The 22,459-nt window shown below is 53.0% G+C and overlaps 1 protein-coding gene across 1 annotated transcript in view; it reads right to left on the bottom strand.

Moving 5' to 3' along the window:
- Window positions 1-285: 285 nt before the first annotated feature.
- The window catches only part of L3MBTL4 (L3MBTL histone methyl-lysine binding protein 4), a 319,099-nt gene continuing 296,925 nt past the window's right edge, over window positions 286-22,459 (bottom strand). The window contains exons 16-18 of the mRNA XM_055080549.1: window positions 11,908-12,077; window positions 2,751-2,813; window positions 286-889 (exon numbers count right to left, since the gene is read on the bottom strand). Of these exons, the coding sequence (XP_054936524.1) occupies window positions 659-889; window positions 2,751-2,813; window positions 11,908-12,077 (464 nt within the window). The 3' untranslated portion in view covers window positions 286-658. The remainder of the gene's footprint in view (window positions 890-2,750; window positions 2,814-11,907; window positions 12,078-22,459) is intronic.

Raw genomic sequence — 22,459 nt, 5'->3', positions numbered from 1 at the left:
GGGGGGGGGGAGGGAGGTGTGTGTCTGTGTGAGGACACGGGTCCCTGCGGGGACACTGCGGGTGGAGGGTCCTCAGGAGAGTCCTGCCAGCTTCTGCCAGGTGCCCGGCTGGCTGGGCACACTCGGGAGACCCTGGCAGCACAACTGAGAAATGGTTTGTGGAACACAAAGGAGAATTAATGGATCATGAAAACATGTGCTTATTACTAATTTTTTTTAACGATCCACGCTTTCCTGAGTAAAGTACACAAATCTCACAGAAGTCTGTTTACAGCACCAGGCCTCTATCTCTCAGACTCACTGCACCTGGAGGGCAAATCGCAGCCCAGCTCAGAAGCCGTTCTGGTGAAAACAGAACAATGTGTGTGTGAAAACCGTTTTCCTGATACTCTACCACTGGAGAGCTGCATCCTTGCAAATGGGAAGTGGCCTCCTCCAGGGCGAGGGAGAAGGATAAAGGCGCGCGTGGGGGCTTCTCTGGTCTGGTCGCTGCAGCACGTCAGAGCCCAGATGAGGGCGGTCAGAAGCCTGCATGTGCCTGGGCCTCTGCGTCACTGGTGCTGGACCAGCCATCAAACCCTCCAAACATAAAAACCGCAGCCACTTTACAAGGTCCAGATCAAACCCGGACATGACCACGGGGACACTGAAATCAAGTTCATGTGGCTGATGCTCCTGTGGAGAGAACAAGGCGTGGTGGCCGCAGCCCCTCAGGTGCAGCGTTCCCCCCGCCCTCCTGGCCGGAGACGGCACCTTCCCTGGCGAGGTCCTGGGAGCTCCTGAACATGAGGATGGAGTTGTAAATCTTCAGGGCTGGACCCAGTTTGATCTTCATCACCTGGACGATGTCCTTCTGTGTCAGGAGCAGGAAGGCTTTGCCATCAATCTGCTGTAGATCAATAAATCAGCACAAATAAACATATCCTGCTGCTAAAGGCTGGTTGCCCTCCAGGGGCCCCTGGGTGCTGAGCTGTGTGATGGGGACACAGTGGCCTACCAGAGCTTGGGGACCACAGACCACGACGGCATCTTAATCCGACCGCCGTCAATTCTGTTTTCCCCAGAATGCTGAAGCTAAGTTAAATTAAAGAGGGGTTCATTCTGTTAAATGTGAATTCAGGTTACATGAACTGTCCCCAGGCTGAATTTCTATCGTTGTTACGTTTTAAAAATTTTGGACTGAATTTGTATAAAGGGCCTTAACGATAACCCACTTTCATCTACCAAGTGAGTCTGCAGGAATGTTTCCCATGAGAACAAAGAGCGACGAGGACGCCATGGTGTTATTTATAACAGTGCAACACAGCAAACAACCGGCACTCCAGAAACAGCAGAAGGGACTAAACTACAGTGTCACCTAGGATGAGGGACCAGGCAGTCACCAAAATTCATGCTACAATGAAATAGTTAATGATTTGGGAAATTTTTCATGGATTGTTAAGCAACGAAACATGATCTGATGATACAGAAAGATTTGTTTTAATTTGTAAAATTAAATGTGCACGATCGCTGTAAACATACACAGAGTTACTTGAAGTCTTTCTTTATACCAAATGTGAAGGGGTTTCCGCCAGTGGTTTGGTTTGGTTTTTGTTTTCTCCTTTTAACCCTCCTGTATTTAAAATGACTCCTATGACAAACACCATTATAAGCAGAAGTACATTCAAAATGAATGCTTTATTTATTAACTTTTAAAACATACTGTGGTCTGAAATGTCATGGCTTTCCTGAGGTCACGGGATGGCCAGTGCCACCGTGCAGGCCGTTTTTCCGGTTTCTAGAAGCCCCAGGGTGGTCTCAGAGTTTTGAGTCCTGGCGACTGCGGCCTGTCCCACAGTCACGCTGCCTGTTTTCACAGACGGGCTCAGAAGGAGTCCAGGTTCCAGAACCAAGATGACAGAAGGAGGTTTGCTAGGGTGACACCCTTCCATGAACCCAGCCCTGTGGTTCTAACCCTTTTTAGTTAACAATACAAACCATGGTGTCAGTGTCTTCCTGAGGAAGGAGGGATCCCTGGGGACCCCAGGTGGGGTGTTGAGAGTTTTAAAAGCTTCCGTGTCTAATATATTGTCTAATGAAGAATCGTCCATCTAGAGAGTGGAATACCCTTTCCACGGGGTGACGAGCACGTCCCATAGCGGTGGAGAGCACCACCCTATGGCCATACCCCAACCTTCAGGACTTCAGGCAAGACTTGTGGGCCAAGTGGCCGGTAGTCCTAAGAGTAAAGCAGTGATGGTTATGATGGGAACAGTAAGCGTTTACGGAGCTTTACTAACCCTTCTCTGTGCTGATCCCACCAGCAACCCTGGAGGCAGATGAGGAAACCCAACAATTTCAAGGATTGTGTGGTTTCTCCATGTCCCCCTGAGTAGGGTCAGGGCAAGGACAGGTCGGGCGGTCCTAATTCCACTCTGGAGCAGACAAGCCCCCCTTTTCCTGGGTGCAGGCCTGTGGCAGGTCCCCTCTGCCCCAGTGTGGCTGCAGTCACAATGCAGGTATTAACCGAGTGACGTGTCCCAAGAGTCCCTTTCACAAGCGGCTGCAGAGATGAGGCTGCAGGCTCCAGCGACAAAGTACAGCTCACGTCAGTGACCCAGACAGAGGCTGCCCCGCTGGGCCCCCTCCTGCCTGGACCTCTTTCTCTTGCCTCCCCCAAACTGCCCTTATTTACACTTAAGTAAACGGAAACAAAGCACTTCCGGGCCTAGTCGTAGAGAAACAACATACGTAATTTTTCCATTTCCTACCTCTTTCTTGAAGCACTTGGCAGGCTCTTCACAGCCCAGCAGAGACCGTACGAACTCAGCCACCTACAGTGCGAGATGAAAAGCCTGATTCAGAACATGCACCGGAAATAATACCTTGGGTTGTAGTCATTCAACATTTGAGTAAAATACACTTTGAATCCCTCAAATGCTTGGGCTTTAAACAGTAGCTATCAAGCCACAGTAGCATTCGCCAGCTCGGAAGTGAGACCAGCTCCTACTATCTTTTCTGGCCTCATTTCCAGGCTGACCTAACCTTACCTGATACGGTTACAGTCACCATGGTGCCAATGACAGCCTCCATCTGTGTGGAGCCCTGGCATCCCGGAACCTTCCATCGTCTGACCCTCCTGTCCAGCCTGGGGGTCAGGGAGGGCAGGCGGCAGTGGCCTGTGCACAGCAGTGATGACAGGCGCCGTCTGCCTTTCCAGACCTGGGCCGTCCCGTCTCCCATACCCGAGCCTCCGGGGCCTCCCCCAGCGTCTGGCCAACAATGCGGACTCGGACCTCCCTAGGGAGGGAATTCCCACAAAAATGATGAGGAAGCTGAAGCCCAAAGAGGTTTAATAACTTCCTCAAGGCCACACGTGGCCAGTGAGTGCCCCGGGGCAGCCCTTCTCCACCCTGGACATGCACTGGCACCACCTGGAGAGCTTTAAACACGATCTCAGGTCAAGCTCCTGCTGCAGAGATTCCAAATCAGTCAAGCTGGATCCGGCGGAGGGCTGGGCAGGGATTAGATTCCCGGGTTGGTTCTAATGCGCAGTCAGGGCCAAGGCCCTCCCCACCCCCGCCCCAGCGCGCGCGCGCACGCACGCACACGCACGCACGCACACACGCACGCACACACACACACACACACACGAGGCAGGGGATTCCTGGGAGGCCATCCGGGCGCTGCTGTTGGGGCAGGCTGCAGCGGCCCCTCCGCCGGGCGCTCTGAGGGCAGAATGCTCCGGAGGGGCAGAGCCCAGAGCTGGGGGCGGGAGGTGCTAAAGGTGAAACCCTGACGTGGGGTCACAGGGGACAGCTGGGGGCGGAGACAACACGCTCAAGGGCAGGTTTCCTGCCCAGCGCGACTCCAACGCTGGGCCTGATCCTTCTTCGCTGTGGGGCTGCCCTGCGAACCGCAGGGTGTTTGGCGACATCCCTGCTAAGTGCCGGGAGCAGCCCCAGCAGCACGATTGTGACAACGAAAAACGAAAAACGAGTCCAGGTGCTGGCGACACCGCCTGGTAGGAGCCACCGCGCTGCAGGAGGGCTCTTCTGGGATGGCTCTGTCACAGTAGGGAAAGTGAACATAGAAAAGTGGCTCTCAAGCAATGGCTCCCCTGGGGAAGCCATGCCAGCACCAGGGCCCCCGGATGCCCGGCCCCCGGGACAGGGACACGCCCCACAGACAGTCTCTCGTAAATACACGCTCCAGGAACTTCTGTTCTCAAAACAGGGCTGAGTGTTGCTCTGATGGTTTTCAGAGGTTACAATGTCCTTTTCTGGGCAAACGAATACAAATTTTAAAAAAGGATCACGTTCCCTCTTCTTAGTATTGTGAGTCAAGAAATCACTGTCCATGTCAGAGGTAGATTGGGTTTTAAGTGGGGATAAATAATGTGCTAAACCAAAGAGTAAACAGGGCTGCGCCGCGGGGCAGGTCCTCGCACGGTCCTTACTGTCTTCCTCGGACAGTTTTATTACCACACGTCTGAAATTCTCTGTCTTTTTGGAAGGAGACTCTGATTCTATTCAACCTGCCTTTTTCCAAAGTAAAGAACAAGTTCCATGAAATCTCCTGAGGCAGACTCTTCTGGCCTGGGCCATGATCTGGTAGCATTATTCAGTACTGCCAGTCAGGATTTCTTCCCCCGAGGGTAAATTCTATTTTGAGCTGCAGTAGAAAGCCCATTGGCTGCAGATTTCCTCGCCGTAAAGTGGTGAACTTCACTAGACCGCAGAGCAGTACCGGAGGGGTTCCCTCTCATGCTCCCCTTCAGCATGTGCTTCCTTCTTCACGTTGTGGTCAATGCGGAGAACCGTTCACACGGTTCCATGAGTCCCCAGAGGAGGAAGCTGCCGTCCCGTCCTTTGCCTCCACCCAGGACAGCTGTGTGGACTCGGCTGCTTTCCCCAGGTGATGGCAGCCCTGCTGCAGCCCAGGGTGGCCGGCCTTGGCGGGGGCAGCACACCTGGTTCCCCAAGTTCTTGGGAGCGCAGTGTCCACAGCAGACACCCAGGTTTTGTTTTGGAAGGACGCGGAGTAACTTAGTTCCAGGGATGACACAGCAGTTTGGAAAGACTAAGACATGAAACTGTGCAGGCTCTGAGCTGAGCCCTTTACTTCACCCAACTTCCTTCCCGGGCAACCTCCTTTTCCTGGCATCCTTGTGCAGCCCAGCAGGCCTGCTTCCTTCAGTGCAGCTGCTGCTTCCTTAAATCTCTCCCGATGCCGACGTTCCCATCTTGCTGAGCCAGCGCTGTGTGCCTGACTGTCCTGGCTTCGGGTCCACTGGGGACCATGTTTCCAGCCCGGATCTCATTTCTTATCAGTGGAATTTGTTAGTTGCCCCTTTTCAGCACCCGATTGTATAAGGCTGCTATGCTTAGGTAGCAGTATCCTGAATTTTTCAAAACACTCCCTCCTGGGCAAAGATTGCTTGGAAAGCGACCACCATCTTTTAGAGCTAATGGATATTCAGGGAGCCCTTGGACAAGGCCAGGGCGATCTATATGTGCTGCTGTGAAAGGCATTTTTGAATGTAAGAAATAGAAGTACCCACATGGGCACCAAGCATCCCCGAGTTGCACCCGCGGCTGTAATGCGTGTACGTGTCGCATCTGGCCTGCGGGTGCCCATGGACGCCTGGCAGGAGGGGCTGCAGAAAATTCGTCTCCTAATTCATCCACTCACTCGCACATTTGTCACACACCTGCTCTGCTGTACTTGCTATAAAGATGTAAAAAGATATAAAAATCATTTAGTCCCTACTCTTAGATGCTTGTACTCTTCTATAGAACATTTCCATGACCAGAGTAAGAAATACACTCCCCAGGGACCACAGCTTGAGTGTGTGCACACCCACACATTCCTAACGAAGGTTTCACAAAACAATAACCTCTCCTACAATGATGTACTTGCATCTGGTCTTGTCTCTTCTTTTAGAACCACTAAACTAACTTCACAGCCTGCCTGGTGCTCTGAAAGAAATTGCTCTGGCAGAAACACCACAGAAACAGCAAAGGAGTTAAAAGCCAGCCCCCGCCTCCAGGCAACGTGACAAAGATCCGTCAGGTAACACAACTCGGAGCGGAGGTCTCCTCCCAGCCAGGACGCTGACAAGAGGGACTGTCCTTGTGTTGCATCTCCTGCCAGAGACACTCACCCGCCTTAAGTGTCCCTGGACGGCACTTAGCGCAGTGACCCACAAGTCATTTTCCACACGCCCTGTCCCTGGCCGCTGAGCTCCCGCTCCTGCCGGGTGGGAACAAAGCACAAAGCCACAGGCCCGCCCTGCTCGCCCTGAACTGCCTTCTCAGGTCCTCAGGACCCGCTGCATCTGGAGCAGACACGGTGGCCCCTGTGGCTGGTACTCGCTGGGATCCCCCCTAGGGAGCCCCCTTATTTTCAACGATACAAACCCATCACAATGCCCACACTTTGACCACTCAAAGTTTCTTCTTGAGGACCAGTTTTTGTGCCAGGAAATATGCTACAGAATGTGAGAATACAGAGAGAAATTTAGGATGTGGTCCTCGTCCTCAAGGGCATCTAATTAGGGAGCTATCAAGACAAACGTACATCAACGTTAGGGACTAACCCAGACTGTTTTCTCTGGGATGCATCCTGTGGGCAGCCACGGTCCACGAAGTGCTCCAGGAAGCCAGCCTCTCCGATGGCTGCTTTAGTTTTACTCTAGAAAATGTCTGAGGTCACCTTCGGCAGTAAAAGGCTGGGATCCCGTGTGTACGCATCACAGAGAGCTCAGAACTGTGATCGCAGCTTCCTGATCATCCTCCGTGGCATCTTTGGTCCTCCCCACCCCCTAGTGAGTCTCTTCCTTCTGAGACCCGCCCCATCCTAACGATGGACCAGCTACTTCCCTTTAATCACCCTCCAAACTTCACTTTGTTCAGTGTCAGACTTGAAGCTGGTCGGATCAGAGGCCCCACCCCCGAATTTCCTATTTATTCCCTAATGTTCCTAAATAGTGACCCCTGCTCCTTTGGGGTGATGCTCCCCCCACCCCCCAAGAAGTTAATAAAAGCTGTGGCCCTCTTCTTATGGGGAAAAACACACATTCTGTACACAATTCTCTCCAGTGCCCTGAAGCCCAACCCCACAGCCTAGCCGGGACCCCTGTGGCCTGGGCCGCTCACTCCCAGCCTCCGCCTGACACTCTCCTGCCTCGGCCTCCCCCCGACTTCTCGCCCCTCCTCCTGCACTTCCGCCGTGGACCCACCGGCCTCCCTCCCTGGCCGTGCTCTCTGGGGATCGTGCGTGGGGAAGCCCTGTCCCATCTTGCTGAGCCAGCGCTGTGTGCCTGACTGTCCTGGCTTCGGGTCCACTGGGGACCATGTTTCCAGCCCGGATCTCATTTCTTATCAGTGGAATTTGTTAGTTGCCCCTTTTCAGCACCCGATTGTATAAGGCTGCTATGCTTAGGTAGCAGTATCCTGAATTTTTCAAAACACTCCCTCCTGGGCAAAGATTGCTTGGAAAGCGACCACCATCTTTTAGAGCTAATGGATATTCAGGGAGCCCTTGGACAAGGCCAGGGCGATCTATATGTGCTGCTGTGAAAGGCATTTTTGAATGTAAGAAATAGAAGTACCCTCATGGGCACCAAGCATCCCCGAGTTGCACCCGCGGCTGTAATGCGTGTACGTGTCGCATCTGGCCTGCGGGTGCCCATGGACGCCTGGCAGGAGGGGCTGCAGAAAATTCGTCTCCTAATTCATCCACTCACTCGCACATTTGTCACACACCTGCTCTGCTGTACTTGCTATAAAGATGTAAAAAGATATAAAAATCATTTAGTCCCTACTCTTAGATGCTTGTACTCTTCTATAGAACATTTCCATGACCAGAGTAAGAAATACACTCCCCAGGGACCACAGCTTGAGTGTGTGCACACCCACACATTCCTAACGAAGGTTTCACAAAACAATAACCTCTCCTACAATGATGTACTTGCATCTGGTCTTGTCTCTTCTTTTAGAACCACTAAACTAACTTCACAGCCTGCCTGGTGCTCTGAAAGAAATTGCTCTGGCAGAAACACCACAGAAACAGCAAAGGAGTTAAAAGCCAGCCCCCGCCTCCAGGCAACGTGACAAAGATCCGTCAGGTAACACAACTCGGAGCGGAGGTCTCCTCCCAGCCAGGACGCTGACAAGAGGGACTGTCCTTGTGTTGCATCTCCTGCCAGAGACACTCACCCGCCTTAAGTGTCCCTGGACGGCACTTAGCGCAGTGACCCACAAGTCATTTTCCACACGCCCTGTCCCTGGCCGCTGAGCTCCCGCTCCTGCCGGGTGGGAACAAAGCACAAAGCCACAGGCCCGCCCTGCTCGCCCTGAACTGCCTTCTCAGGTCCTCAGGACCCGCTGCATCTGGAGCAGACACGGTGGCCCCTGTGGCTGGTACTCGCTGGGATCCCCCCTAGGGAGCCCCCTTATTTTCAACGATACAAACCCATCACAATGCCCACACTTTGACCACTCAAAGTTTCTTCTTGAGGACCAGTTTTTGTGCCAGGAAATATGCTACAGAATGTGAGAATACAGAGAGAAATTTAGGATGTGGTCCTCGTCCTCAAGGGCATCTAATTAGGGAGCTATCAAGACAAACGTACATCAACGTTAGGGACTAACCCAGACTGTTTTCTCTGGGATGCATCCTGTGGGCAGCCACGGTCCACGAAGTGCTCCAGGAAGCCAGCCTCTCCGATGGCTGCTTTAGTTTTACTCTAGAAAATGTCTGAGGTCACCTTCGGCAGTAAAAGGCTGGGATCCCGTGTGTACGCATCACAGAGAGCTCAGAACTGTGATCGCAGCTTCCTGATCATCCTCCGTGGCATCTTTGGTCCTCCCCACCCCCTAGTGAGTCTCTTCCTTCTGAGACCCGCCCCATCCTAACGATGGACCAGCTACTTCCCTTTAATCACCCTCCAAACTTCACTTTGTTCAGTGTCAGACTTGAAGCTGGTCGGATCAGAGGCCCCACCCCCGAATTTCCTATTTATTCCCTAATGTTCCTAAATAGTGACCCCTGCTCCTTTGGGGTGATGCTCCCCCCACCCCCCAAGAAGTTAATAAAAGCTGTGGCCCTCTTCTTATGGGGAAAAACACACATTCTGTACACAATTCTCTCCAGTGCCCTGAAGCCCAACCCCACAGCCTAGCCGGGACCCCTGTGGCCTGGGCCGCTCACTCCCAGCCTCCGCCTGACACTCTCCTGCCTCGGCCTCCCCCCGACTTCTCGCCCCTCCTCCTGCACTTCCGCCGTGGACCCACCGGCCTCCCTCCCTGGCCGTGCTCTCTGGGGATCGTGCGTGGGGAAGCCCTGTCTCGTGTAACCCGAGGGGACCCTAACTCAGAAGGTCCCAGAATAAATTCATCATCTTATCCCTTGGCCCCCAAACTGGATCCGGTCCCCAGAGTTCCATTTTTTGACGGCACCACTATTTTTCCATTCTTTCCGATGAAGTGTGCGGGCCTGGTAGTTCTCACACATCATTATCCTAATTAAGTACCAAACTGCGTAGCGCTGAGAGTATAAACGGAACCACGCTGGCTCATTTCACCTCATCCTCTTGTGCCTCATCTGTTTCCTGTGCTGTGGCTTCGTCTGCTGAGCCCGGGTGGCTCTGGACAGTGGCGCCCAGCCCGGCCCCTTCTTACTCTCACCCTCCTTGCTGGCCTGTGCTGTTTTCATCTCCCTGAAGCACTAGCTTCACAACGTGACTTTCTGCCTCAGAACCTAAGAACCTGGTACTGCCTGACTGGTGCTCCTGGCCCATCTCCCGCCTGCCGCAGGCCGCCTTCCCCAAGCCCCAGTGGGCAGTGTGCTTGGGGTGAGGTGAGACGTCGGCTCAGGACCTGGCTCTGACCGTGCGGCCTTAAGCGTCTCCGTAGTCTCCGGTGCCTCTACTTCCCTGTCTGTAAAATGGGCAAAATAAGCGTGCGTGCCTCACTCTCATTACATCAACACTGTTCACTACCATCATCAATGTCAGTAAGGGACACGTGTGTGTCTGTCATCCTTGCACGTGTCACACTCACCCCCACTTCTATAGTTTTCCTCCCCTGTGTGGCGTCCCGTCTTTTCTCTGCTTGGACTTACTGCACTTTTGTTTCAAAGTCCAGCTCATATGCCCTTGCCATTCACTCAACAAACACTTACTGGGTGATCTACCCAGTGCCAGGCGCAGTGAGAAGCTCTCAGGACACAGGCCGAGTAAGTAAGGTCTCCGCTCATGTGCCTGAGGTTCAGGGTCAGCAGAGTGAGCATCCGAGGTGCAGCCACAGAGACTCCCGGAGGAAACGGGGCCCCGAGGGGTGTGGCAGCAGCCTGAGGGCTCCTGCAGGAGGAGAGCCTGTGCTGCGCAGGGGCTGGGCAGTGACCGTGCACGTGTGACAACAGTACACGGGGACTAGGGAGGCGCAGGGCGTGGGGCCCAAGGTCGGGGCGGGTGGACAGCCAGGCAGGTCCTACGGGCTCGTCTGGGGACCAGGATGCTGTGCAGAGCTCGCCCTGCTGTGCCCACTCCCTCTCCGTCTGGATGCAGTCTCTCTGCACATGTGGGGCTGCGCTGGACGTCTGAGCAGGACGGTGACATGCCACGGGCCAGAAGCACAGGAAGGAGAGGGAAGAGGGGCCACTGTCATCTAACTTAAACGGTGCAGAACCTCAGATGAATGGCTTGAAGGTCAAAAGAGAGAGAGACTGCCCTTGAACCCTGGGTTGTTATTTCAAGGGCAAAACCAGCAGTGCTTTGATTACAGACACAACAGGTTTTACTTCAGTCGGCTTTGTAAACTGGTAAAAGTTCACAGATGGGCGGGCGCAGACCAAGAATACTCTCTAGGGAGCAGGGTCACATTTAGTCACCACCCCCAAACGACCCCACAGCACCTGGCATGTCCAGTCACCTCTCTGTCCTGAGGGACCCACAGGGCCTTGGAAGGAGAGGGACCAGGTGTGCAGGCAGGGTGTGCTGGGCCCCGTCCACGTGGAGGGTGCCAGGTCGGGGGGACGCACCAGGCACACTCTGGGAGGAGGGGCGGGAGGCCCCCCGGACCTCTGACCTCTGCAGGGCCTTAGTCGCCTGCTCCTTTTCTGGGGCTGGAAAGGAAGTCTCTGAGTGAGATGGAGTCCAGGTGACTTGACTGCTGGACATGCTCAGTGAGTATCCGTGACTAGTTTAACTGCAGCTCTACTCTCTCTTGTCAAAAGAGTGACCCAGGTTTTTCTTTCATTTAAAAAAAAAAAAAATCTTAAGGCCTGATGAGTGAGAACAATACCTTCATCAAAAGGAATATCAGTCAAAGAGTGTGTTGCTTTAAGTATGAAGCATTTCCACAGCATCACAGGAAGCAAGGGCACTTACCTGATTCTTATGTAAAACCAACACTGTAAGGTGTGTTTATATTACAATCAAACCCACTTTCCCCTCTGTTAGGCATCTTATGCAACACTGTGACCTAATTTATTAACAAGCCTGAGGTTGACCTGATCCCCCGTGGCTGCGGATGGACAGGCGGCAGCGCGGTTCTGCCTGGGCGTGAGAGTGTGGGATCCCGGGGCCTCGGGGGCACCAGGCAGAGGGCGAGCCCCTTGGGCACCGAGCCTACGGGGTGGGGGGCATCGCCCGGGGCTGCCAGGACACAGGCATGGAGGCCCACACGTTCGTGTTTCCTCAGAGCAAACCTGTGATGTGGGGCTGGAGGCCTAAATCAGCACCCCACCCCGGGGGGCAGGCAGTGGAGACGGCGCTGGGAGAAGGCTGGGGAGGGCAGGGCCCCGCTAAGGGGCTTCCCGAACGTCCTGAGCGCCAGCCTGCTTCTCCCTCAAGTGTGGATCTGGAATTTGGCACGTGCACTCAGCACCTAAGAGAAACCCCGGCCCTGGGCAGCCACTCACCTCATCCACCGTCCACCGGGCCACCTTGCCAGCCTGCACGTCGGCCACGCCGGGGAGCAGCTTGAGGTGCTGTTGGCGGCCCAGAGGAAGGTCCCGGAAAGGCTGGGCGGACGAGGACGACATGAAGACCGACTGGTGCGGGGCCTGCTGCGTCCGCGCGGCCAAGTGCTCTGCAAGACAGGCAGGTGGGTGAGGGGGGCAGCATCCCGGGGGCCCCTCCCCGCCGAGGGCCCGAGTCAGACCCCCTGGAACCCTGGACGAACCTGGGACAGACGGCATCACTGCCCAGGAGGCCCTCCCCAGCACAGCGACACCGCTGCTCTATTTCAAAACCACAGTCAGGAGAAACAGGAGTTATGAAGGCCTGAGACTGTGGCCGTTTGCTAAGCAGGATCGAATCATCTCTGTGACCCACTGATGCCAGCGAGGAGCCCGCCTGTCACTGCACTGGCCTCTCTCTCCCTGAGTCCGGAGTCAGAGCAGGCCCAGAGCCCCGCTGGACGCGGCTCTAAGTGGACGGGCACACCGGCCGCCAGGGATGTGCCCGCACACGAAGCCCGGTTCCCTCCTGGAAGCCGCTGCCTGCGTCACAATGGGCCCAGGTCCACATCTGGCTTCAAGGGTCCCCTCGGGGACACCATATGTGGAATGCAGCTCAGTATCCCAGGAGAACCTAGGTGGCAGCTGCTACTGTTGGTCCCTGCAGGGCACGCTGGCCTTGCCGGGCTTGGGGAAGAGGCTGCAGCTGAGAGCTGGGTGCCCCCCCGGCCCAAGCCCTCCTAACTGGACCCTCCCTCGGGAGCAAAGCTCTGAGTGGCCATGGTCCTAAGGCGCCAAGGGCACTGGCCAGTGTCTCCAAGGAGTCAGACTCCGCTTCCGCCCACTCTCTTCCCCAGACTTTCTGAACTAGTGTTCCACCTTCAAGAGGGACTTTAATCTTCTGTTATATCCTGACATTTAGATGGAGCCATGGATCTCAATTCCCTCATTATTCTGCTTTTAATGTACAAGTGGATAAGGACAAAACCACTACCGAGATTCTAGAGAAAATTCATGCCTTTATAACGACATCTTTTAAGATACTTTCAACACACATTAGCCGAATAAAGCTGTTGATATTTTAAGACTTTGAAAGGAAAGACCACAAAAGGAAATGTTCTACGCCCTCTAAAAGTCTACCTTTCCTAATGCAAATGGCAGAGTAAGTAAGCAGTAGCTACATCATTTAAAGTCTATTATGAAGGCTTGTGTTTTACTGACCATGGCTGAAGAGCTATTATGCAAGCATTTCCATCTCAAATTAATTAACAGTTGTTAGTAGGTGAGGCTGTCCTGCACTTTGCACATTCACATAATCGCCTACTGGTTAGTGACCAGAGAGGTTCTAAAGTACGAGGGAGCCTGTCCATCTCTGCCTGACTGCTGAGCACAGACATCCTGCATCTTTACCCACGTGTGCTGTCCACACAGATAAACAGACGGAAAAATTGCGGCCTTCTCCCAAATTCTTCTGCTCCAGTTGCAGGCAGCAGCAAATTCATCTCTAAATGTGGATTGTCCGACACTGACCTTTTTAGTATGTAAATAGGTTATCTCCTCCGTGTAGTTCAGCCAGCAGCCTGTAAGGCTGAAACTTCACATCTTCTTCACAAAGCCAGTAGGTTTACAGATGTGAACGTTCCTTAATGAAGTTGTCAGGTTGGACAGGAGCAGGTAGAAAACAAGCCCTGGAAAGCCAGGGAGGAAGCGTCACAGAGCACCTGCAGCTCCGGCCACGCAGAATCGCCAAGCTCTCCATGGAAGCCAGGAGTTAGAGCTCTGTGCTCTGAGGGATTAAGACCTGAGCCAAAGCCGGGCTTTATTTTGGAAAAGTGCTGCATCCATCAGTTGGTTGCTTTTGCTGAAATGGCATGGGCTTAAAAGACAAATCACATATGTGTCCCAAACCCATGCCCTAGGTAACCAATCACGTGTAGTTTCTGAAACGTACAGGACTCTGAAAAGCCACGAGGAATCAGTCTTATGTTTGGGAGGAACGAAGATGTCTAGTGATGGTGATTGTGTTCCTGTGTGTGATTCACAAATAAAGGCTGAAGGCCTCCGAAATGCAAAAAAAAAAACCCCCTGTGCTCCCAAGCAAGGGAACTTCCCACACGGTAATTTTGGAAGCAGATTGCCTGAGTGCTGAGGCAGCCACTTGGAAATGAACCCAAGGTGTGGTTGGCAGCTCCACCGAATAGCTGCTCCGTCCGCTGCTGCCCACGGCTCTGGCCCCATAGGACAGGGACTCAGTTCTAGTAGCAAAGATGCCTTGAGGTCACCACTCAAGGCAGGGAGGGAGCTGGCTGGGTGCCGTGCATTTGAGCTCAGGTGGTTTTATGCTCTCAGCGGCTTTGGAATTTGTTCTTTGTTCCCATTAAGTCAATCTATTTGTTTGGAGGGAGGTGGAGGCTGGATTTCCGGAAGGCTGAGCAGAGCTTGGTGGGGAGCAGGCTCCCAGGCTCCGGATGCCAGAGTGGGTCCCCCGGGGCAGTAGGCAAAGGTCTGCAGCCACCGGCTGGGTGAGATCCCCTCCTGGGGGAGGGCTCTTGCCTGTGTGTCGGCAGCCCCAGTTTGGGGGAGCCCCGCCGGAACTACTCACATGCTGACCACGGATAACATTTTTACTACTCTCAGCTTTACAGCATGAGTCGGAAAGCCGGGAAGTTGAGTCTTCCTGCTCTGAAAGACGTGAGTTAGGTTAGGGAGGGAGGCCCTGAGCAGGGAGTTTGCAATAACCAGCTGCCATCGCTAAGACACGACTGGAGGTGACAATACCTACAGCGCAGAGCTGGTGGGAGGGGACGACAATGTGCCTTCACTGACAGGTGCCGCTCTAAGCTCCTAAGGTCAGGCAGATGCTCTATGCAGGGTAGTGGCTTTACTCAAAATCAACACAAGGCAAGACGAATTCTCCATAGTAACACGAGAGAGGGGAGGCATTTTGGAGTGTTTCGTGGTGGTTGTCTTGCCTTCTTGGTACCATTTCCTGGGTCTGATTTCTTCCGGAGCTGAGGATTTGGGGTGGATACTCAGTCTACCTGGGAGAGGACGGTGACATCGGGGGAAGGGCAGATCCCTGCCAGCTTGCCTGGGTATGAATCCTGGTCCCATGCAGCTGCTGAGTGACCCTGGATGAGATGCTTAACTCTTCTGTATCAGGGTTTTCCATCTTTAAAATGGGGTAGTTGCAGTACTCACACTTCACTGAGTTCTTGGGATTAGAACGGCTCCCAGCACATAAGTGTTCAGTGCACATCAGACATTACACTACAGGCGTCCCCCCTTCTCTGTGGGGTTCCAAGACCCCCAGTGGATGCCTGAAACCGAGGATACTACCAAACTCTATATATACTATGTTTTTTCCCTGTACATACATACCTATGATAAAGTTTAATTTATAAATTAGGCACAGTAAGAGATTAACAACAATAACTGATAGTAAAATACAATTATAAAAATATACTGTAGGGCTTCCCTGGTGGCGCAGTGGTTGAGAGTCCGCCTGCTGATGCAGGGGATATGGGTTCGTGCCCCGGTCCGGGAGGATCCCACATTGCCGCGGAGCGGCTAGGCCCGTGAGCCTGTGCGTCCGGAGCCTGTGCTCCGCAGCGGGAGATGCCAAAACAGTGAGAGGCCCGTGTACCGCAAAAAAAAAAAAAAAAAAACAGGAGGATCCCACATTGCCGCGGAGCGGCTAGGCCCGTGAGCCTGTGCGTCCGGAGCCTGTGCTCCGCAGCGGGAGACGCCAAAACAGTGAGAGGCCCGTGTACCGCAAAAAAAAAAAAAAAAAAAAAAAAAAATACTGTAATAAAAGTTTTGTAAATGCAATCTCTCTCAGAATACCATATTGTACAAATTTAGTGCCTTTCCCATCTTAACCAAGCACTTGTCATGCACTGTGGGTATAACTTTTGCAGCTTGAGGTGCGGGAGCAAAACTAGCACAAAATTCTTTTCTTTCTTCACAATTTCGTGGATAGAAAATTCGTTCTTACCAGAGATCTTAGCAACCTCAGCATACGATTTTTTTTCTTTCCTTATTAAGTTGAGAACTTTAACCTTTTCACTTAAAGGAAGCACTTTGCGATTTCTCTTTGATTTCTCTTTGGCACATTCCAATTGCCAGCATCACTATCTTGTGCTTTGGGGCCACTGTTAAGTAAAGTAAGGGTCACTTGAACACAAGCACTTCGATAACACGACAGTAGATCCATAAGTGAGACGGATACTAAGTGGCCAAAGGGTGGGACAAAGGGATGATTCTCGTCCCCAGTGGGAGCAGGATGGTGGGAGATTTCAACACCCTACTCAGAAGAGCACCCAATTAAAAACGTATGAATTGTTTCTTTCTGGAATTTTCCATTTAATATTTTTCGACCACAGTCGACCACAGGTAACTGAAACCATGGATAGCAAAAACACGGTTGAGGAGGGACCACTGTACCGTTACAAGATACAGAGATACTCTAAGTTGTGACAATTGTGAAGGCGGGGACTTAGATTTCCAAAGCCATTGTGGCTGGATGTGCCTAAAACCTATGGAAGCTGAAATTCAGACTGAACCTCAGGATCCTCAGGGCCACATTCAGATCTCTCACCCAAGTGGCCCTGGAATGACACTGCAGGGGTCACCAAAGTCATCTGTGGAGTCCTGGTGCGCATGGATCCCCTGGCCGAGGCCGACGGCGGGTGGGCGTCTGTCTCCCAGGCAAACCGGTGCCCACGTGTGGCAACAGATCATACTGCGAACACACGCTCAGCCTGCCAGCTCTGAAATTATGTGGCTCTTGACAGACTTTAGAATGTGGGGTGATCTGCATTATTTTAAATTCTGTGCATAAAATTAGACTTTTGAAAATATCCACTGAAAATTTTGCATACATTTTTTTAATCGAATATGAACACACCGATTTTAGTTTTTTACCAAGCCCAGCATGGCTCACATCACTACATGGTTGCAAATAAATTAAAGCTCGTGAGCCTGCGATGAAGGTATTACTGTATCCTCATAAAATCAAAAGGATTAGATTATTCTATCCTGGGGCACTCTGAATAAACAGAGCCTTCTACATTAGGAAAGGATGCCCACCAAGAAGAGAGGGCAGAAAGGTTCTCCTGACTGGGTAACATATATACATCTCACCCACCGGGCCCAGCTTCCAGTTCTGTGTGCAGCGGGATTCTTTCTGGGCGTTTCCCAGTTGTGTTGCCTCACTGCAGCAGTGCCTCCTACCCAGCTCCCCTAAGAGTCAGCCAAGAAAATTCAGCCTGCAAAAGCAGCCCGACCACTGGAGGTCTTAGCAGTTTACTTAATCAAAATGCCTTTTGCATCAGAAAATGAAATGTATGTGTAATCCTGGCTTTGCCTCTAACACTAATGTGTGAGTGACAATAAACAAGGATATGCCTACACATAAGATAGATGTATTTCCCCTTCCAAAAAACAGCATGGAATGCTTGTCACCTCGGTGGTTTGCCATTTGTAGAATAGTTTGGTTGGAAGAATTTTTGTGCTATTTTTCTCTCCCTGGGTATTTCTTTGGGTTTTATGCCTTAAAAAATATAAAGAAGTGTTTAATGACTTCAGTCAAGGTGCTCTGAGATCTGGAGCATTCTCAAATGCCCATGGCCAGCATGTTCAACTCTGTGTCCAGCTGCAGGATCTAGGGAGGCCCCAACTACAGCATCCAGACTTGGCCGGGGGTCTGAGTCCATCCAGCAGCCCTCGGAAAGGAGTGAATAAATAGCTCCATCTCCCAAAGCGCTACATCATTACCTTTCTTGCAGATGCAGTAACTCGCTTGGAATCCAGCTGACTCCTTGATGACACAGGTCTCCGTGGTGAGTGCTATTATCTGCCCTTGAACGGAAGACCCCAGCCCATGCAGGCCGTCTTCTGCAAGTCCATGCACAGCTGGATGGGCCAGCTCTGGATGGCATGTGACTCAGGGGCGGCTTTCGGGGTGAAAGGACCTAACAGACCCATGGCCTGGTGTACAGCACAGGGTGCTTCCAGATTCCAGACGTAAAAAAGTCTTTAGAGACTAAAGGATTTCAATTCATCTGAAAATAACATGAAAGCGGGTCCCTGAGCTCTTCTCTAACCCTCTCTTTGTCCTTCCGTCCTTCCCACTTCTGCTCTACCCACCGGAGGAGGAAAATCCTTTATGGAAATGCTCTTTAAAAACACTGCTGTTTCTTCACAAAGGCTCACACAACAAAACTGAAGCAAGTGAGTCAAAAATGGTAACCAGAGGCTGCATGGCTGGGCCTTGAGTTATTTATTATTATTATTTTTTGCGGTACGCGGGCCTCTTACTGCTGTGGCCTCTCCCATTGTGGAGCACAGGCTCCGGACGCGCAGGCTCAGTGGCCATGGCTCACGGGCCCAGCCGCTCCGCGGCATCGGGGATCCTCCCGGACCGGGGCACGAACCCGTGTCCCCTGCATCGGCAGGCGGACTCTCAACCACTGAGCCACCAGGGAAGCCCCCTTGAGTTATTTTTAATCCCACTAAAAACAGGAGCTATTTCACAAGTACCCTCTTCAATGAAAGGGGCAGGAATTCCACTGTGCTCTCCACTCCAAAGAGGAGGGAGTAAAAAATAAAATGGTGATGGGTCCCAACATCCAATTCCATGATGCCTCTCGCCTGCTGTATAGTCTGGGACAGCCGCTGGCTTTCATCAGTTTACCCGGCACCAACTGAGCATCTGCTCCCTTTGTGGTGGGCGCTCTACTCCCGTGGTGACTTCCGCCGCAGAAGCAGGGAGAGTCAGGCCCTGCACCTGGCAATGCCTCTTCTCCCCACGACCACCGATTTTCAAGGTCTTTGTAGTTAACATGCTTGGAGACTTCATTCCTGGGCTGCATCATCTTCTCTTGATTTTGATGGCATTGGACTCAGACCCTCCTGTTTTCCATTTGTTCCCCGAAACAAAAGTGAGAAACAGAACAAGAGGAGCCCAACACGATCGGCGAGACAACTTTCTGTGCCTTCGTGGGAACAGCTCCTGAATCACAGGTGGGACGAAGTGCCCTGAATGGTCTACATCTGCACACTGTCCCTTCCCCGCGGGCCACCTGCAGCCACCTGAGAGGTGGCTGGTGCACACCGAGAGGTGCTGGCAGTGTAAACTCCACCCTGGATTTTGATGACTTAGGACAAAAAGAAAGACTGTAAAATACCTCCTTAATAGTTTCTCACATCTTGATTCACATGTTGAAACGATATTTTGGATATATTCAGTTAAACCGTCATTACAATTTTCCAGGCGGTCACGGAAAATTGTGACCTCCTCGGAAGCCCCACCTTTTGGGCTTTACCACCGGGGACCTGTGCTCAGAATCCACTGACCTCCGTCTTCGGCCAGGCCCCCTCGTTCAGTGAAAAGCAGGGACCAGCTCTCGTCCACCCACCGCAGGCCGCCCTCCCCCGGGTGCCCCTCTCAGCCACCCTTACAGGCAGCGTCTGGCTCACACCCTGCCTTCGGCCCCCCTGTCACCCAGGGGCTCTCGGGCTCCCCCCCTCAGCACCACCCAGCTGTGTCCACCCTGTGCTAGACACGGCGTCTCCAGTTCTCCCCCAGCTCGTCTGTCCCTCCTCCCTGGCCCCATCCCGGGATCTTAAGCCCCCTCCTCCCTCCTTCGGGGGCCGCCTCACGGTGCTTTTCCCGCCCGCCTGCACCTGCTGGCCTAGGCTCCATCCACACAGGCGCCTTCTGAGCTGTGTGTGCCGCCAGACACAGCCAGATCCCAACAGAGCAGGTCACTGAACAAGCAAGGAGCACCTCGCAGAGCAGGGCCCGCCCTCCCCGCAGGAGGGGGACTAGTGCTCCTGTTTCTGGTCCCGAGGGCGGGGTTTTACCTCCGTCTTTTGCTCCTCTGTAGCAAACACTCTTTTAAGGGGTCTTGAATCTCAGGAGTCAGTCTATCGGTTCCCAGTCCCAGAGGCTCAGGGCTCCCCGCTGCGCACGGCCCTCTCCCAGCCCGTTGGGGGATGAGCCCTGCCTCCTTGGGGTGCCTCCCATAGGACCCCACCTTGCTGCCCTCTATGGAAATCGTCTGGCTGCTCTGCGGCTCCGTGAGTGGAGCATCGGTTCAAGGGCAGTCATTCCAGTGCAGCCTCACATCCCCATGGGGTGACGCAGACCTGACACACGGTACCCAGCAGCACAGGTGCTTGCCACCTGATAGGGCTGTTGGACCATCTAAGGAATTTTACTGCAGAGACAAGTAATGCAGTGGCAAATGCTAACTTAGTCTGTGCCAGTAAACAATGAGTTTCCATCCTGTGGGCTTTCATTTGCCAAGTACACTCATTACTGAAAAGGCTGGGAATTGTTTGTGATTTGGACTCTTATTCCTTAATTTGGTAGGCGAGAAGCAGATATTCCCTGGTTTCATTTTAACAAAAATGCAGCAAAATCCATGTTAACTTTTGATATATTAGTCATACAACAAAAGACTTCAGGGCAGCATGGTTTTTGATGGCTAAAGGGTGACCTTTTAGTTTAAAATCTGCTTCACACAGCTCGAGACATCATTAATTAAGTTCTTTGGATTGAATACTACATCCCAATCACCCAATATGTCTTTTCCGTTTTTTTTGAATCCTCCGCAAGACTGTTTTCCTTCACTTGCAAAGGTGAGACCATAATTGAATCAACACTAGCATCAACTTGACCGAGAACTGCAGTTGCTCTTCTCAAAGCCGGCCTCCCCTTCCTGGGACCTCCCTGCCTCTTCCGCACATAGTTACCAAAGAACGAGCCCTGTTGGGTTGGATTTACAAATGGGAAGCCCCTGCCATCTTTATATACGTAAAGAAAACACTACTGTGCGTGAAGAAACTTTAACTCCAGCAGTGGATGGTAGCACATCCTTGAGGCAAATGGATTTGGAAGCGAAGCCCCCCGAGTTGAGGGCAGCGTGTGGTCCCTGCTCCTAGGCTGGCAGCACAGTGCGACTGGGGCCAAAGCCCAGGCCGGTCTGCCAGCCGCGCTCTTATCACGTGGAGGCTGGGAGGGCAGTGAACTGATACAAGCACAAACCTTAAAACATCACACGGCCGGCCGACCTCTGGGGGGCAGATACCTGGTACTATTTCTCTAGCTCACCAGCACGGCACCTCTGTAGGTGTCTGTTGACAAGTGACAAGGCAGGTATAGGTCATGGGAAGGGGCAGAAGAACAGACCCTCCTGCCTGACGGGAAGCTGAAGCGCCCACCATGGTCGTGCCACGAGTGACACTCTGCCGGACCTGCCTCCTTATTCCCTGTCCTGCCCTCTTCCCAGCTGCCAGTCGCACTGTCAAAGCAAAGGGTCTGTGGGTCCTCAACCTGATCAGAGAATCCCCAGGTCAGATCCGGAGAGAGGACTCCTCGGTTTCCTAGGCTCGCGGTGACGCCCCACGTGCCCGGGGCACAGCTCTGTGCCTGCCGGCCAGGAGCACTCAATCAGAATGACCAAGGCACACACAGGATGCAGCCGGGGCTCCAGGATCATGGGCTCCAGACGTGGGGCCAGCTGGGGACCAAGGGGACAAGCTTTTACTCTTTTTAAAAAAAATAAATTCATTTATTTTTGGCTGCGTTGGGCCTTCGTTGCTGCATGTGAGCTTTCTCTAGTTGTGGCGAGCAGGGGCTACTCTTCGTTGTGGTGCGCGGGCTTCTCATTGCGGTGGCTTCTCTCGTTGCAGAGCACGGGCTCTAGGTGCCCGGGCTTCAGTAGTTGTGGCAGGCGGGCTCAGTAGTTGTGGCTCGCGGGCTCTAGGGCGCAGGCTCAGTAGTTGTGGCACACGGGCTTAGTTGCTCTGTGGCATGTGGGATCTTCCCGGACCAGGGCTCGAACCTGAGTGCCCTGCATTGGCAGGCGGATTCTTAACCACTGCGCCACCAGGGAAGCCCAACAAGCTTTTACTCTTGATTTTATTTACCCCACGTGACTTCATGGGGGTGGTGTGATGAGCCCTCTTTTACAGATAATGCAACGGTCTCAGACCCAATCAATAACTTGGCAGAAGTGATTCCGACGCAGGGCTGGGATGCCGATTGCAGAGGCCTCCACCCTGGCGGGGTTCTTTTCCTCCCGTCCTTCAGAAGCGGATTCTTTCTGTCACTGCCTTTACATTTCTGTCCGAAGGCGGAGGCAGAAGTGACACTTGGGCGTCATTCTCGGGAAGACAGGGTTGCTTCTTAATGAGGAAAACCGACTAAGACCCATCTGTCTCCAGACAGATCTCTGGAAGAAGTATGGTTGGATGTATCTCAAAATGAACAAGCTTACAGGGAGTCGACCCAGGACCCAAGTGGACCTCATCAGAGATGCTCTGGGAGCTTTGGAAGGACCGGGATGGCGCTCAGCCTGCCAGGAGGTGAGAGGAGGCTGCCGTCCTGGGTGAGCAAGCCGAGGGCCCACCCTCCGCCTGGGCACACACGCGTCTGCCCGTCCTTCTCGGCTCCGGCAGGAGAGCTGCTCCTTCCTTGGCAAGATGCTCAGCACAGATGCTT

The sequence above is a fragment of the Physeter macrocephalus genome, chromosome 19 (genome assembly GCF_002837175.3).
Source record: "Physeter macrocephalus isolate SW-GA chromosome 19, ASM283717v5, whole genome shotgun sequence".
Lineage (NCBI taxonomy): Eukaryota > Metazoa > Chordata > Mammalia > Artiodactyla > Physeteridae > Physeter > Physeter macrocephalus.
The sequence above is the reverse complement of the archived record's forward strand: the minus strand, read 5'-3'. Positions and strand labels throughout refer to the sequence as shown.